This window comes from Camelina sativa, chromosome 16 (assembly GCF_000633955.1).
Source record: "Camelina sativa cultivar DH55 chromosome 16, Cs, whole genome shotgun sequence".
Lineage (NCBI taxonomy): Eukaryota > Viridiplantae > Streptophyta > Magnoliopsida > Brassicales > Brassicaceae > Camelina > Camelina sativa.
This window is the reverse complement of record NC_025700.1, coordinates 5,584,709-5,599,934: the sequence shown is the minus strand read 5'-3', so window position 1 is coordinate 5,599,934 and position 15,226 is coordinate 5,584,709. Positions and strand designations below refer to the sequence as shown.

At 31.1% G+C, this 15,226-nt stretch overlaps 1 protein-coding gene across 2 annotated transcripts; it reads right to left on the bottom strand.

Moving 5' to 3' along the window:
* On the bottom strand, positions 4,455-7,901 carry LOC104749896 (acyl-lipid omega-3 desaturase (cytochrome b5), endoplasmic reticulum-like). 2 transcript variants are annotated; one of them, XM_010471606.2, is made up of 8 exons: positions 7,476-7,900; positions 6,769-6,858; positions 6,130-6,196; positions 5,515-5,607; positions 5,236-5,421; positions 5,067-5,147; positions 4,813-4,950; positions 4,455-4,716 (listed from the first exon to the last, which is right to left on the bottom strand). In XM_010471606.2, the coding sequence occupies exons 1-8, from the start codon at positions 7,784-7,786 to the stop codon at positions 4,519-4,521; spliced, it is 1,164 nt and encodes a 387-aa protein (XP_010469908.1). In that variant the 5' UTR covers positions 7,787-7,900; the 3' UTR covers positions 4,455-4,518. The 2 variants fall into 2 exon arrangements, with proteins under 2 accessions (XP_010469908.1, XP_010469909.1); XM_010471607.2 differs by lacking the exons at positions 4,455-4,716; positions 4,813-4,950 and adding an exon at positions 4,954-4,983 and having other exon boundaries at positions 7,476-7,901.

The following is a 15,226-nucleotide window of genomic DNA, read 5'->3' as shown; positions in this document are numbered from 1 at the left end:
AAGAAGAGAAAAACTGATCAAGTCCGATTTATTCAACCTTGTCTCTTATTTTATTGTCTTTGGGTTTTAGTTATTTGGATTTCAGTTTTTATTTTATTTTATTCTATGCATTTATGTATTTGATACATGGTTAAAGTTGATTTATAAAGATATTTATTTATTTATGAATTTCTACTTATACTTTTAATTAAGTAATACTTATATGAGATTAATTTATTTTTGTTTACTTATTTGAAGAACAATGAATGGTGGAGATTTATGCTTGGCCGACAGTGCAACTAGTCATACAATTTTAAAAAATAGGATTTACTTCTGCTCTTTAACAATGAAAGAAGCAAGTGTAAGTACCGTAACTGGTAGTGCAAAGATAATTGAAGGCTCTGGAAGAGCTAATATATCATTGCCTATGGGAACAAAAATAGAAATTGTTGATGCATTATACTCCCCTAAGTCTCATAGAAACTTATTAAGTTTTAAAGATATCCGCAGAAATGGATACCATATTGAGACAATGAGCAAAGGTAGCACTGAATACCTTCAAATCACAAATAATACCCAAGGCTCTAAAAATATTGTGGAAAGACTGCCTGCATTTGCCACTGGGCTTTACTATACAACAATTAATATAATTGAAGCAAATGCTATAGTAAACCAGAAGTCCACAGAAACTTTAAAAGTTTGGCATGACCGGTTAGGTCACCCCGGTACAACAATGATGCAAAAGATAATAACAAATTCATGTGGTCATTCATTAAAGAACCCGAAGATTCTTCCTAATGATTTTTCATGTGTTGCTTGTTCACAAGGCAAGTTGATTATACGACCTTCGCCAGCAAAGATAAATTCAGAACAAATTAACTTTCTGAAACGCATACAAGGAGATATATGTGGGCTTATTCACCCATCATGTGGAACCTTTAGGTATTTTATGGTCTTAATTGACNTTTACTTCTGCTCTTTAACAATGAAAGAAGCAAGTGTAAGTACCGTAACTGGTAGTGCAAAGATAATTGAAGGCTCTGGAAGAGCTAATATATCATTGCCTATGGGAACAAAATTAGAAATTGTTGATGCATTATACTCCCCTAAGTCTCATAGANTGAATTCACATCTCAATCTTTTAATGACTATTGCATGTCTATAGGGATAAGTGTTGAATATCCTGTAGCAAATGTTCACACACAAAATGGCTTAGCAGAATCACTAATCAAGCGCCTTCAGCTGATTGCTAGACCATTACTAATGAAATCAAAACTCCCTATATTTGCTTGGGGACATGCTATATTACATGCAGCAGAACTGATTCGCATCAGACCAACAAGTCATCATAAGTTCTCCCCATCACAATTAGTTCTAGGTCAGGAACCAAATATTTCTCATCTTAAATTTTTTGGATGTGTTGTATATGTTGCAATTGCTCCACCACATCGAACTAAGATGGGACCTCAAAGGAGGTTGGGAATATATGTTGGATTTGATTCTCCATCAATAATAAAGTATATTGAGCCATCCACAGGGGATTTATTCAAGGCTCGATTCGCAGACTGCCATTTTAATGAGTCTGTTTTCCCAACATTAGGGGGAAAAAATAAACAGCTGGATAAAGATATAAATTGGAATCAATTGTCAATGACTTATCTTGATCCTCGGACTAAAGAGTGTGAATTAGAAGTCCAAAAGATAATTCATTTACAGAGTTTAGCAAATCAATTGCCAGACACGTTTGCTGATCCAAAAAGTGTAATCAAATCATATATACCAGCTGTAAAATGCTCCAATAAGAATAAATATCCCCGAAGGACAAAATCAAACTGCTAATGAGTCTAAAATACGTTTGAAACGTGGTAGACCTGTTGGTTCCAAAGATAAAAATCGTCGGAAAATAAAAGGAGCAGAAATTAGCAATGGTGAAACAAAGGATATAATTATGAACGAAAAATCTCTAGAAGAGACAGACATGACAAGGAAAGAAATTCAGGTACCTGATAATGAAGAGATCTCAATTAATTATGTCTTGTCTGGAATAAAATGGAACTGAAAGCAAATCGACGTCGATGATATGTTTGCATACAATGTAGAAGTTGATGTTATGGATGAGGATCATGAACCAACATCTATTGAAGAGTGTACACAAAGAAGTGATTGGCCAAAATGGAATGAAGCAATAGATGCAGAATTAAAATCTCTTGCAAAGAGAGAAGTTTTTGGACCAGTAGTCTGTATACCTAAAGGGGTAAAACCAGTGGGACATAAAAGGGTGTTCGTACGAAAGAGGAATGAAAGTGGTAAAATTGTGAGGTATAAAGCACATTTAGTTGCACAAGGTTTTTCACAAAGACCTGGAATTGATTATGAAGAGACATACTCTCCTGTGGTGGATGCAACTACTTTCAGGTTCCTCATTATTCTGGCAATAAAAGAAGGACTTGATTTACGTTTAATGGATGTAGTCACATCCTATTTATATGGACCATTGGAAAATGATATTTATATGAAAGTACCAGAAGGATTTAAACTGCCTGAAGCAGTGAAACCTGATTCTCGAGACCAATACTGCATAAAAGTAAATCGATCTCTTTATGGATTAAAACAGTCAGGGCGTATGTGGTATAATCGCCTTAGTGAGTACTTACTAAAAGTAGGCTACAAGAATGACCCTGTTAGTCCATACATATTTATAAGGAGATTTCAGAAAGGATTTGTTATAATCGCGATATATGTCGATGATTTAAATATCATGGGAACTCCTGCAGAGATTTCTTTCACAGTAGAATATTTGAAGAGAGAATTTGAGATGAAAGATCTCGGGAAAACAAAATTTTGTTTGGGACTACAAATTGAACATCTAAAAAATGGTATTTTGGTGCATCAAGAGACATACACAAAAAATGTGCTTAAAAGGTTCTATATGGATGGAGCACACCCCTTAAGTAGTCCAATGGTTGTAAGAACACTTGATGTGAAAAAAGATCCATTCCGCCCTCGGGAAAATGATGAAAAAATTCTTGGTCTTGAAGTACCATACTTAAGTGCAATAGGGGCATTAATGTACCTCGCTAGTCATACAAGACCTGATATATCATTTGCGGTGAATTTTTTAGCAAGATTTAGCTCATGCCCAACTCGAAGGCACTGGAATGGGATTAAACATATACTTCGTTACCTTCAAGGTACAAAAGACATAAGTTTATTCTAATTCAATTTATCCAAGAAAGATTTAATTGGGTATGCAGATGCAGGATACTTATCTGATCCCCATACTGATAGATCGCAAACAGGATATGTATTCACATGCGGAGGTACTGCTATTTCTGGCGTTCTATGAAGCAAACTATCACAGCCACTTCTTCTAATCACGCAGAAATTTTAGCCATTCATGAAGTTAGTCGCGAGTGTGTATGGTTAAGATCCATAATTCATCATATTCGAGAAAATTGTGGTATATGTGCAGGGAAAGATGCTCCAACAATTATGTATGAAGACAATATTGCATGCATCGCATAACTTAAAGACGGATACATCAAAAGCGATAGAACAAAACATATTTTACCAAAGTTTTTCTACACACAATCTGCAGAAAAAGGATCTTTCATTCATTATAATAAGATACGAATATCTTCCTCCTCTTTTGTCTATCTATAACACTATTTTGCTTTTTGCATCTTTTTTTTTGGCAAACAAATAAAGAAGTCTTTGTGGCTTATTTTTCGGACAATAGCTATGAACTACATCAATTTTGTAACATTTTCTATGAATTACGCAAATTAGTAAACTCAGTCCACCACTATTGAAACTCGACCTAAAGCTTGAGTGATATCAAAACAAAACGTTGTCTTAGATAAAAAAAATAACAAACAAAATATAGGAATAACAACCAAAAACTACACTAGCTTCTAATACCCACAAAACTTCATACTAGCTTCTAAAGAATCATGTGACTATGTGAGTATGGAATTAACTGAAGTTACCCTATACAGTACTGTGCCCAAATATTAGAACAAATTCTATAACTGGTGCCTGGTGGTGTAAAGTGTAAACAATGTCCTTTACTTCATTTGGTTTCCTTGGAGATATGCATTTAAGAGGCTTTAGATATTACTATATTCTTGGGCCGTGAAGTAGTAAGAGTAAGTAGTAGGCCTATTAAGTAAAAAAGCGACAACTCCGTGACACACATTGTCGTTATGACAGGGACCACAAACGGCGTGCATTTTGTCGTACTTTCAGTGGAACTGTCTTTTTCTTTTCACTTTACTTTTGTCTGAAACAAATACTGAAATACTACTACTACTACTATTCAAATCTTTTTGATGTTAACTTAAAAAAGAAAAGCGAAAAAAAAAAAAAAGAAAGAAAAAAACTTTACGTCTTGTAATGTAAATACATTTAAAAATAAAAAAAAAAAAAAAAAAAAAGTTTCACGAGTACACTTTTTTAACTTAAAAACAACAACAAAATTAAAAAAAAAAGGGGGGACTTGCTGGTTTATTCCTAATAGAGCTAAACAAAGGAAGAAATTTAATTGATTTTAGACTTGTCAGAAGCGTAAACGTAGAGATCTGGATCTGTCTCGTAGAAGACAATATCACCAGTGTCACTGACGTAATGATCTTTCTTAATACTTGCGACCAAACTCTCCACCAAGTGGATCGGTATTGCTCCTGACGTCTGTGGTTCTCTGTAGTATCTTCCCAACACATGTTTAGCTGATTTTGTCTGTCAATCATTCAAATTAAACAATCACTAATTAGTTAATCACCCCCTTTTATTAGAGCTAATCTCAGTATATGTATAATGAAATGATCCACTCACGGCATCGACCAAGTGATAGTGAGGGATCTGTGGGAAGAGATGATGGATCACGTGAGTTCCAATGTCGTGATGAATGTTGTTGAAGATTCCGTAATCTCTATCAATAGTTGTTAGTCCTCCACGTAGATAACTCCATTCCTATATTTTCCAAACAAATCAATTACTCCATTCCTATACAACACATTGCTAATATTTCTAGAGATTTTTGTTTTCTTATAAACATAAATATAGTTGATTTTTTTCTTTTAAATTACCTTGCCTCTGTACCAAGGCAACTTCTCATCGTGACCATGGTGATGTAAATACGTGACAGCGTCCAACCACATCACAAAGATCTGAAAAAACAAATAAATCCAAAATTTATGTCAAAAACATGTATATCATAAAATTGCTCACACAGTATAAAGATATGAAATAACTTACGATGTACGGCACACCGTAGACTTTAAGAACGGAAAGTGGACCGAAGATGAATGACAGAGCAATAAGAGTGACAAACATTATGGACCAACAAGTAGTTGAAGTTGCAATAAGCTTTCTCTCGCTTGGAGCAAATAAACTACTGTATGGGTTAAAATGTGATCCTTCCTTTCCAGGACTTCTGTAGCACTGTCAAAAAAAAAAAATCCAATATCAACTTTTATTACTTTAAAAAAACTAAAAATCAATTATTGTGCAAGACTAGGTTTTAAAAACATTTACCAGATAGAGAGGATAAGCAAGCATGGGGAGAGGGACAGTGTATCTCAGCATCCGAGTACTGTGGGGCAAGTTCTTGTACACCCTTTCTGGTAACTGAAATGTTTTGATTAAAATGACTTTTGTTATTAATTTATACACTCGTATACATTTACACTATGGTTTTAATCGTTATCATTATACATTGCATGTGCATTCTAATTTTTTTTTTTGTATTTTTTTCAAGATCTAGACAAAATATCACGAAAACGCCAAGAAGAGAAAAAAAAAAATGAAAAGAAAGTATTCGCACTTCGAGGAGAATCGTCCTATGCGAAGGACCCGAATATAAGTGGTCCACTATTAAAGTTATATATTAGTAGTATTATATTTTGAAAAGAGTTGATTCTATAAACCAAAAAAAAAAAAATCAATTACTGATTCAACAAACGACACTTGACCAAGTGGTTGTTGTTAGGATTTCAACTTGCCTAAACTAAATCTATAAATAAAACATACTATTGAAGGAAAAAAAAAACATATTCTAGGAGTACGCTAACATATAAAAATTCGAATATAGGAAAGAAAAAAAAAACAAAAAAACGACAAGAGAACACAGATGAGAGAAGGAAAGACTACCGGAACCCATGACTCGTCGTTTTCAACATGGCCATGGTTCTGGTGGTGCGTCCGGTGGCTTATTCTCCTACAACCCCAATTATATAAATTCACAAAAAATTAGTTCTTGTTTTGTTCTATAAATACAAGTTATACACAACTCTATGCGGCAGATTCTAAACAAACAGTACTATAATGATGCATACAAATCTACTTTTTAATGATATCAGCCGATGAATACATTTAGGACATCAATCTCAATCTCAAACCCAAAAAAAAAAAAAAAAAAAAACACACATTTGGCTTTCACAAAATTAATGTTAATTAGACAAAGGTACATCAATTTCTTCATGTTCAGATTGGCTAATGGGCCATAAATTGGCCCACAACATTTAATAAAAGTTTTGATGCCCTCTTGGTTGGTTACTAAAAGATTTGATGCTTTTGGAGTGGAAAAATCAAAAGCCACCTCATAATCATAATAGTCACATGCATTATTTTCTAATCACAAAATTTGCAATACACCCCAAAAAAAAAAAGTACGATTGAAGTGAAGGTTATCTATTAAATTCCTAACATGCATCAAATACACCAAAAATAACAACGTAACACTAAAAAAAAAAAAAAAAAGAGAGAAAAGAATAAAAGTAAATAACTTACCAACCATGGTAAGGAACGAGGATGAAGGAATGAAGAATGTGACCAACCACACTATTCAGCAGAGGAATGTCTGAGAAACTCCCATGTCCACTGTGTCATTATTTTTACACATTCAATTTCACATCATTATTCATTAAATACCTATAAATCTTATAATATACTGGCAAAAATATTTAAAACGCATCAAGAAATGTTAGAAAATATATATATATGACGTGTATAAATCTCGAAAGTACATTGGTACGTTATATTAACAATTCAATAATTCCATGAAGGCATGAATAATTAAAAAAAAAAAAAAACCGTAGATCTAAAAGAAACAATAGTAATTTGTGAAGTTGGAACGTAGATCCACGAAATGCGGTATTATTAATAATAATAGAAAAGTCTTTAGATATTTTGTTACGAGTCTTACGACTAATCATCATAGTGGAACGTTACTGAAAAGTGAAAACTTATAAAAAATCTAAAAACAGAAATCTTGGATCCTCTTTTTCAGTTTTTTAACAAATTAAAGTAACCTCAAAAGAACAAATATTGAAGTTAGCGACAATACTTCATCGAACGTGCAAATTCAAAGTATAATTTAAGAATTCGATGCAATTAAAAAAGCAAAAAAAGTCACAAAAACTAAATCGAAAAATAATTAATTAAATTAAATTATTTGAAAACGTAACATTAGTAAAAAAAAAAAAAAAAAAAAATACCAGTCGTGGCCGAGGACGAAGATGGCCCAGTAAAGGGTGCCTTGAGCGGCCCAATAAAGAGGCCAAAGGAACCAGCTGTTAAAATACACGGCGGCGACGGCAAGAGCAGCGACGGCGCAAATGTCTCTGACGACGTAACTCATTGATCTCAAAGGACTCTTAACCCAACAGTGTTTTGGTATTGCCGCCCTTATATCACCGATCTTGAACGGAGGCTGTGCACTCGGATCAAACCCTTCTCCTTTCTTGTTCCGGTCTCCGGCGCCGGGATCTCCGTTCACATTGCTACGTTTGTCCATAGCAACAACCATCTCCGGAGAAAGAGAGAGAGAGAGAGAGAGAAAGAGAGAGGATCTCAAAATGGGCTCAGTGAAAGAGGAAAAATGTGGTGAGAAGAAGAAAGGGTTTGATGAATTTTTTGGGGTTTGTGTGATTTGTTTATATAAAGGGAGAAAAGAGATGTGTAGTAGACAAATGAGAGAATAATTCCAAATTTTTTTTTATTAATTTAAAGGATAAAAAGGGTAATTTTGCTGTTTTTTGGTTTTTAAATTGCTGTTGTATTACGTTGTTCAATGAAAAAACAAATTGGAGAAAAAGTGTAAGTTATAAATTTTTAACAAGAATAAAACTTTACCATTTCTTAAAAATACGTGTAAGTTTGAAAATATATATTTCTCATGATTTATTTCTTTGTATAAGTGCTAATTCTGAAAGGAATGTGAATATTTTTTTCTTTGGTTTTTCCTTGCACGTACCAAAGTATACCAAGTAAATTTTATATTCATCTCTTGACCATATTTATGCACCGAAACTGACAAGACAACGAGTATAATATTTCTTATACTAAAAAACTAGATAGAAATATTTCTAGAAGTTTTTTAAACAAATAGTTTTTTAAAAAAGGGAAAAAAGGAAAATATCTTAAAATTAGTGGCTAGTATTAATACATAGTAGTGAAAATTAGTTCGGTGATTAATTAGAGGAATAATTAAAATGTAATTGACACATCAGTACATCATTCTTGATTTATTTGACCAAAAAATAAAGAGGTTTGTAGCTGGTTCAATTAGTTTTAAATCACTTAAATAGTTCAACATCACCTATTTTTGCCGTTTCTTAATTGCCTGCACCTGTTTATGTAGAGAGAGTATTAGAAAATATGAAGAACCTTTTATGAAGACTTAGAAATACTTTGGATATGGTACATATCTTTAGGCATTAGTCGGTAAACATTCTAGATTCGAAGTATGCAATGTGGTGACTCTTCAGAAAAAAATTGACCGGATCAGCCCATATGAAAGGTAGCCGAAAAATCAAAATAGCGAACTTGTTTCACAACAAAATACACTGTTAACAACTTCCTTTGTCGTCATAATTCAAATGCCTGAATCATTACATTTATGGTTAGTAGAGGAGAAGACATTGAATTTGTACAGCAAATTGAGGAGTTTCCTCTACCTCTTCTTTTCTCTTAACTGTTTTTCCAGCACACATTTACGATTTACGCATTAATTATTTTATACATATTTTGACTACTACAATTCACTATATATGCAATTAATTACTTGCAACAACTTTTCTTTATTTGGAAAAAAACATATTCACATGAATATCGACCTTCTGTATGACTGGAGTTGGCAACCGAAACTTAACGTTTATAGTAATCAGAAACATAGGAAAGACTTTTTTTTTTTTTTTGGGCAAAAGGAAAGACTTTAACCAGTTATACATCACCTAGGCTCACCTCACCTATAACTCTTTGTGGTAATTATTTATAAGGCCGGCCGGTTAATTGATAGACTGACTATATATCATGTGTTTTTTGTTAATTATAGAAATATCTGAGTGTCCGTTATTATTCTGGTACAATCATAACTCTTTGTGGTAATTGTTTATAAATATTCCATTGACTTCGATTCACATGTATTTGGCACTTTTTTTGTTTTGAAAATATTTTAATATTTCATAGTATTTGTAAAATATATTAATAGAGATGCAGCCAATGATATTAGTATTCGACCAAATGGAGGCTCCTTTGTAGATTCTCTTATCTGAGGTAAAAATAATCTTTAGACACAGAGCTGAACACTAAGCCTCAATAATCCGTTAGTTTCACCTCTCAAGAAAATAAAACAAAAAATCAATCTCACAAATCTCACTACATCAAGAGCTTTGATGTGTCATGTTTTCAATTTCATTTGGTTTTTCTAAGGTTCTTTTAGAGTAAAATCCATAAGAAGAGAACAAAAAGAGGAGGATTAACAAGCATAGCTATAGCCTATATGACTGATTAAAGTCTACCTACTGCAGAGCAATCCAAATATTCATCAATTTGATGGTGAAAAAACCCCCATGCAGCCGACTGAGTGGGTTTGCACGATATCAATGGGTTTGAAGTACAGAAACTCTAAGGAAACTGAGGTTCATATCGAGCTGAAAGTGCAATGACTATCAGTCTATCACACATCAAACATAAGGGTAATCTTGAACCCATTTTTCATGATCTGACCCGGATCAAAATCAAATCAACCCACTCTATTATATATAAATTTTTTGTTGGTATCAATTTTAAGTTATATTTGATATTGTAAGAAATCTAAGCAAATTAGATCCTTTCATATCGGTTATATCTCGTGCATGCGCGGATTGTTATAAATATAATAAATTATGTTAATTAATTTAATTTTAATCATAAGAAGCAAAAAATTCTAAATCTAAATGTCTTTAGGAAATTTACATTTTTTAAAAATCATACAAATTCATAATATATATAACTAATTTAAATATAATCACACATACATATCTCTTGATTTTATATGTTTTATTATTATTTAACTTTGACAATAATTTTCATTAGTTTCTCTGAGGATTTGAGGTTAAAAAAATGATAAAATGAAAATTAACTATGGTATTCAAATATTAATTTAAGTTGTTCATATAAGCTAACACATAACCTAAAGTATTAAATGAGAGAAACAAAATTATTCTCTATAAAATCATATGAAGTGCAAGCAAAACTTTAAAGTACAATTCCCAAATATTAGTTTTACTTTTAAGTCTCTTTTTATATTGTCCTCATTTTATTTTATGTTGCTAGATTAGTTATAATTGTTTCATCTTTGTAGTAAAAGCTATACAGAAAATAGAATATTATATTGTTTTTTATATAGAGAAATCCTTTTGAAGTACATATTCGAATTCAATAAATATAGCTTAATGATTTTTATGTAATTATATGTTTAATCAGAAACTAAATATAATGATGAGTATTTTTAAAAAATGTATTACAATTTTGTTAGAGGTAAGAGAGAGTTAAGAAAAACTGATTTGATATTTCATAATTATATTACAAAATTTTCTTTCCTTAGAAGTTAGGACATTACATATTTTTAAGAATCAAATAAATATATATGAATATGTAAGAAATAATATAACATCTAAAGTAACGAAAGAAGTACATAAAAGCAAGAAGAAATAAAATGGAGAACAATGTAAAATATATTACTAAACTCTTACAATATTATCTTTATTGGGTTTTCAACCAATGCAAGAACATTTAAAACAAAAAAACAAAGAAAATATTTAGGATTTGAGATATGATGGAGGAGAATGTAAGAATGATTATTTATAAGATAAGAAATGATGGAAGTTACATTTCTCAAAAATTAAATTAGAGAGGTTATAATTATTATTGCTAGGGTATTTAACTGAAAATGAATAGAGAAAACAAATAATCAATTTATATTTATGTAATTTCAGTTACAATTTAGTATTAAAGTGTATATTTAAAGTATGAATTAATGTATATGATTAAATATGTTGTATTTTAGGTTTAATTAAAAATAAATATTATATGTTTAAGAAAATAAATACCAAATAGACCAGTAAGGAGAGAGTAACTGAAATTATAAAATATTATATAATATAAAAATATAATCTTCATTGAGTTTTCAACCAATACAAGAACATTTAAATAAAAAAAACAAAAAAAAAAAATATTTAGGATTTGAGATATGATGGGGGAGGATGTGAGAATGATTATTTATAGGATAATAAGTGATGGAAGTTACATTTCTCAAAAATTAAACTAGAAAGTTATAATTATAATTGCTAGGATACTTAACTGAAAGTGAATGGAGAAAACAAATAGTCAATTCACAATTTATATAATTTCAGTTACAATTTAGTACTAAAGTGTATATTTAAAGTATGAATTAATGTATATGAATAAAGAGATAAATATGTTGTATTTTAGGTTTAATTAAAAATAAATATTATATGTTTAAGAAAAGAAACACTAAATAGACCGGAGAGTAACTGAAATTAGAAAATATTATATAATATAAAATATATAAAATAATTAGGTAGAAAATATTAAAAAGAGACCACAAAATAAATTTAAAAGAAGATTACATGACAATATGTCATATGTCACAAACAAATTAAATATGAAAATAACTTATATATTTTTAAATTAGATCATAATAATAAAAAATAGAAGAGTGTGTTTCTCATATTTTTTAATTATAAAGATGAAACAAAAAAAGAGAAAAATGCCAAAAAAATACATGACTTATTTGATATTTGCCAGAAAAAAACATGAACTTTTTTCGTTGCCAAAAAAATACATAAACTATTTTTTTGTGATAAAAAAATACATGAATAATCTCAATTTTCCAATTTCCCACATATTATTGTGAAGATTTTTAACGACGTTAACGTAATCTTTTTACATACGAAATAATCGTAAGCCTACTTTATTATATTAGATTTTTGTTGGTATCAATTTTAAGTTATATTTGATATTATAAGAAATCTAAGCAAATTAGATCCTTTCATATGGGTTTTACCAATTTTTATCAAGTGAACCAAGGAAAAGGAAAGGTTATATACGATGATATGAGCGTGTGTGTGTGTGTGTGTGTGTGTGTTATAGACATGAGCGTGCACGTGACAGTTCTAGCTATCAAACAAATGTTTACTACTGTAGGCTACTTGCTACGTACTATTTCTACTTTATTATATATGTGTTGAGATATGAGAATAATTGAGAATAAACCCCAAAACGCAAAGAGAAGTATGTGTTTGTTATTTAGCAGACGCACATGGCGTGGAGGACAACCTTCGATTTCCTCGTGATTTCCGAAGGGCCATATTTTTCTATTATATACAATTCGAAAACTATTAATGAATAAATCATTAGTATATGTATATCTCAGCCATTATTTGAACAAAACATGGAGCATATAATCTTTCAGTATGTATACATACACATTAGTTAATTCAGTTATGATTTGTAAGTCCGTTGATATGATAATGAATGAAATGAAATATAATTACATATTTCTCGAGATGATTTTTGGTTTTTAAAATTTTAAAACAGAAAAGAAATTACAATCAATTTTTTTTTTTTTGCATTGTTGTTGGTAATTTCAAAATAGTATATTCTAAGGTACCATCATTTTAGTATACCAAATCGAAATCATTTTAGGTACAAGACTATCTTAATTAACTAAACAAATAAAGTACTCACTTATGCATTCGCACATGACTCGTAATATAGTATCCATTTTCTGTTGTATGAAAATATATAAGTAAGAATATAATAGAGATTTAGATTTCAAACACGGCCTATGACATTTTTTTTGCCAACTATGATTAATATTATAATTTGTATATTTCTCTATCTAAGCACGTACAACGGCAAACTTGGCTTACCAATACCATACACGTAACACGTCTCTACGTGTTTATACATGTTATACTATTTGGATTATAACCATCCGTATTTCATGAAAAGTCGTGTACGTATAAAGGAATCATTTCGTAGACGCTCACTAAAATACCCAAGTTAAAAAGTTATGTTCTTAAGAAAAACCATATATTAATACGTTAACTACCAAAAATAATGTCGAAGGGTGGGCCGGAGGAATATGCTTCCCGGTTTTGTATAAATTTATAGTAACAAATAATAGCTTTTGTCTTAAACAGAGATATAAATAACGTGCGGGTTATAAGATAAAACAGAAACTAACGCGTTACGTATAAAAACACAATTAAAAGATTAACCAATTCTAAATATTGGTGAAACCTTTGTTCATTACCAAAATTTTCCCCGTTACCGAATTATTTTGGATACTCAACCTATTGTAAAAGGCATAAAAACACAACCGTTGATTGAGATTTGAGACCAAAAAATATATAGAGAAGTGAAAAATAATACCAAGTGTTGCGGGAATGGAGTGGGTATAGAACACGTCGTAAAGAAATGATGTCTTTTCGTGCATCAAACATGCACCTCGCATTTGTTTTTGTAAACTACCCAAAAACACTTTCTCTCCTCAATTCAAAATTTTCTCATTTTTTAATATTCTTTCTTATACTATCCGATATAAAAAAAAATTATTCGGAGAAGATGCGCATATATTTGCATTGCAACATGGTATATATTCGAATTACTAGCTAGAGATGTTTTATAGATCATTGAGCTGATAAGAATTATAAGTTTTCATACATGCTAAATTCATTAAAAAGTCCCACACACAAAAAAAACCTACGGTTTACACAATATGCATTCACGTGGCTCATGCAAGGTCACAAAGCACAAGGATCTATTGCATGACGACGCCTGCCAAAACAAAGATTTCATGTACTGCATGAACCTCACGACAACGTTTTGAGTCATCACCAGAAGCACCAGAAGATGGACTGTGGACCACAATCTAACTAGTGGTGCAAGCTTCTCTTACATTGAACCGTAATTGTTCAGGTCATGTGATTGATCATAGGTAAGAATGTTCGAATTCTTAGCCTTTGAGACCATTTAATCTAGGCCCATATGTCACAAATGAGTTGTACTACTAATTACCATAACTAATCATAAACTAAAGTCTTATTTAACGTCTCTTTATTTACCAATTTCCAATTCTACATCTTCATACTAATGACCCGATCTGCAATTCGTATTATTCAGTTGTTGTATGCAAGACCCACTAACAATCTTAGGTTGTTCGGTTATATACTTATAAGTTATATCATCCCAAAGATCTTTAAAAATCTCAAAACTGAAAGATAAGACGTACATTAAAAAGGTAGATTGATCTTCTTTCGTACTCAATATAACCAACAGGTCCATCAACTATCATCAACCTCGCTTGATTTTTCGTATGGACCCATTCCCAAAACGAATTTGCTTTTTCTTTCTAAAACGTGTGATGTGAGAATTTTTGGGTTTTTTTTTACTCGCCGAAATGTCATTTGCATGAATGACCCGTCCTTTGAGTACGAACGCATTAGTAGCATTCATTGAAGCTAGTACTAGTTTCCTCCATAACGAAATTTTTTAAATATCTAGCTAGTTTGTGGTTTTTATGCCATGTTATAAAATGATGTTTACAAAGTTACTTGATAATTGTCGAATATACGGTATACATATCGCACTATCCCTATACAATTATTGCTTGCATGTAAACGCGCACCACACTAGATGTTAAACAAAAAGGCGCACTAGACCAATTTAATTTCCATATCTATCAGAAATACTTATATAGAAAAGTCAAAGTCTGTTGTTCAAAAAAAAAAAGTCAGTCATTATAATCGACAGAATCTATGTGAGTACAATAAAACACGTACCTAGGTATATACATAAACAGTTAACTTTTATAAATTCGTTCTTTAATTTATATAAAAATACAAACCACAAAGAAGAAAAACGGTTAAAGATCACGATCTATCATGTACGCATACGT

What these genes read in the sequence shown, in the direction of transcription:
- LOC104749896 (XM_010471606.2), bottom strand. Translation starts at nt 7,786, where the DNA reads ATGGTTGTTGCTATGGACAAACGTAGCAATGTGAACGGAGATCCCGGC. An exon ending in TGCCTTGGTACAGAGGCAAG is followed by an intron (nt 4,951 to 5,066) that starts GTAATTTAAAAG and finishes TGGAAAATATAG; the next exon opens with GAATGGAGTTATCTACGTGG. An exon ending in ACTATCACTTGGTCGATGCC is followed by an intron (nt 4,717 to 4,812) that starts GTGAGTGGATCA and finishes AATGATTGACAG; the next exon opens with ACAAAATCAGCTAAACATGT.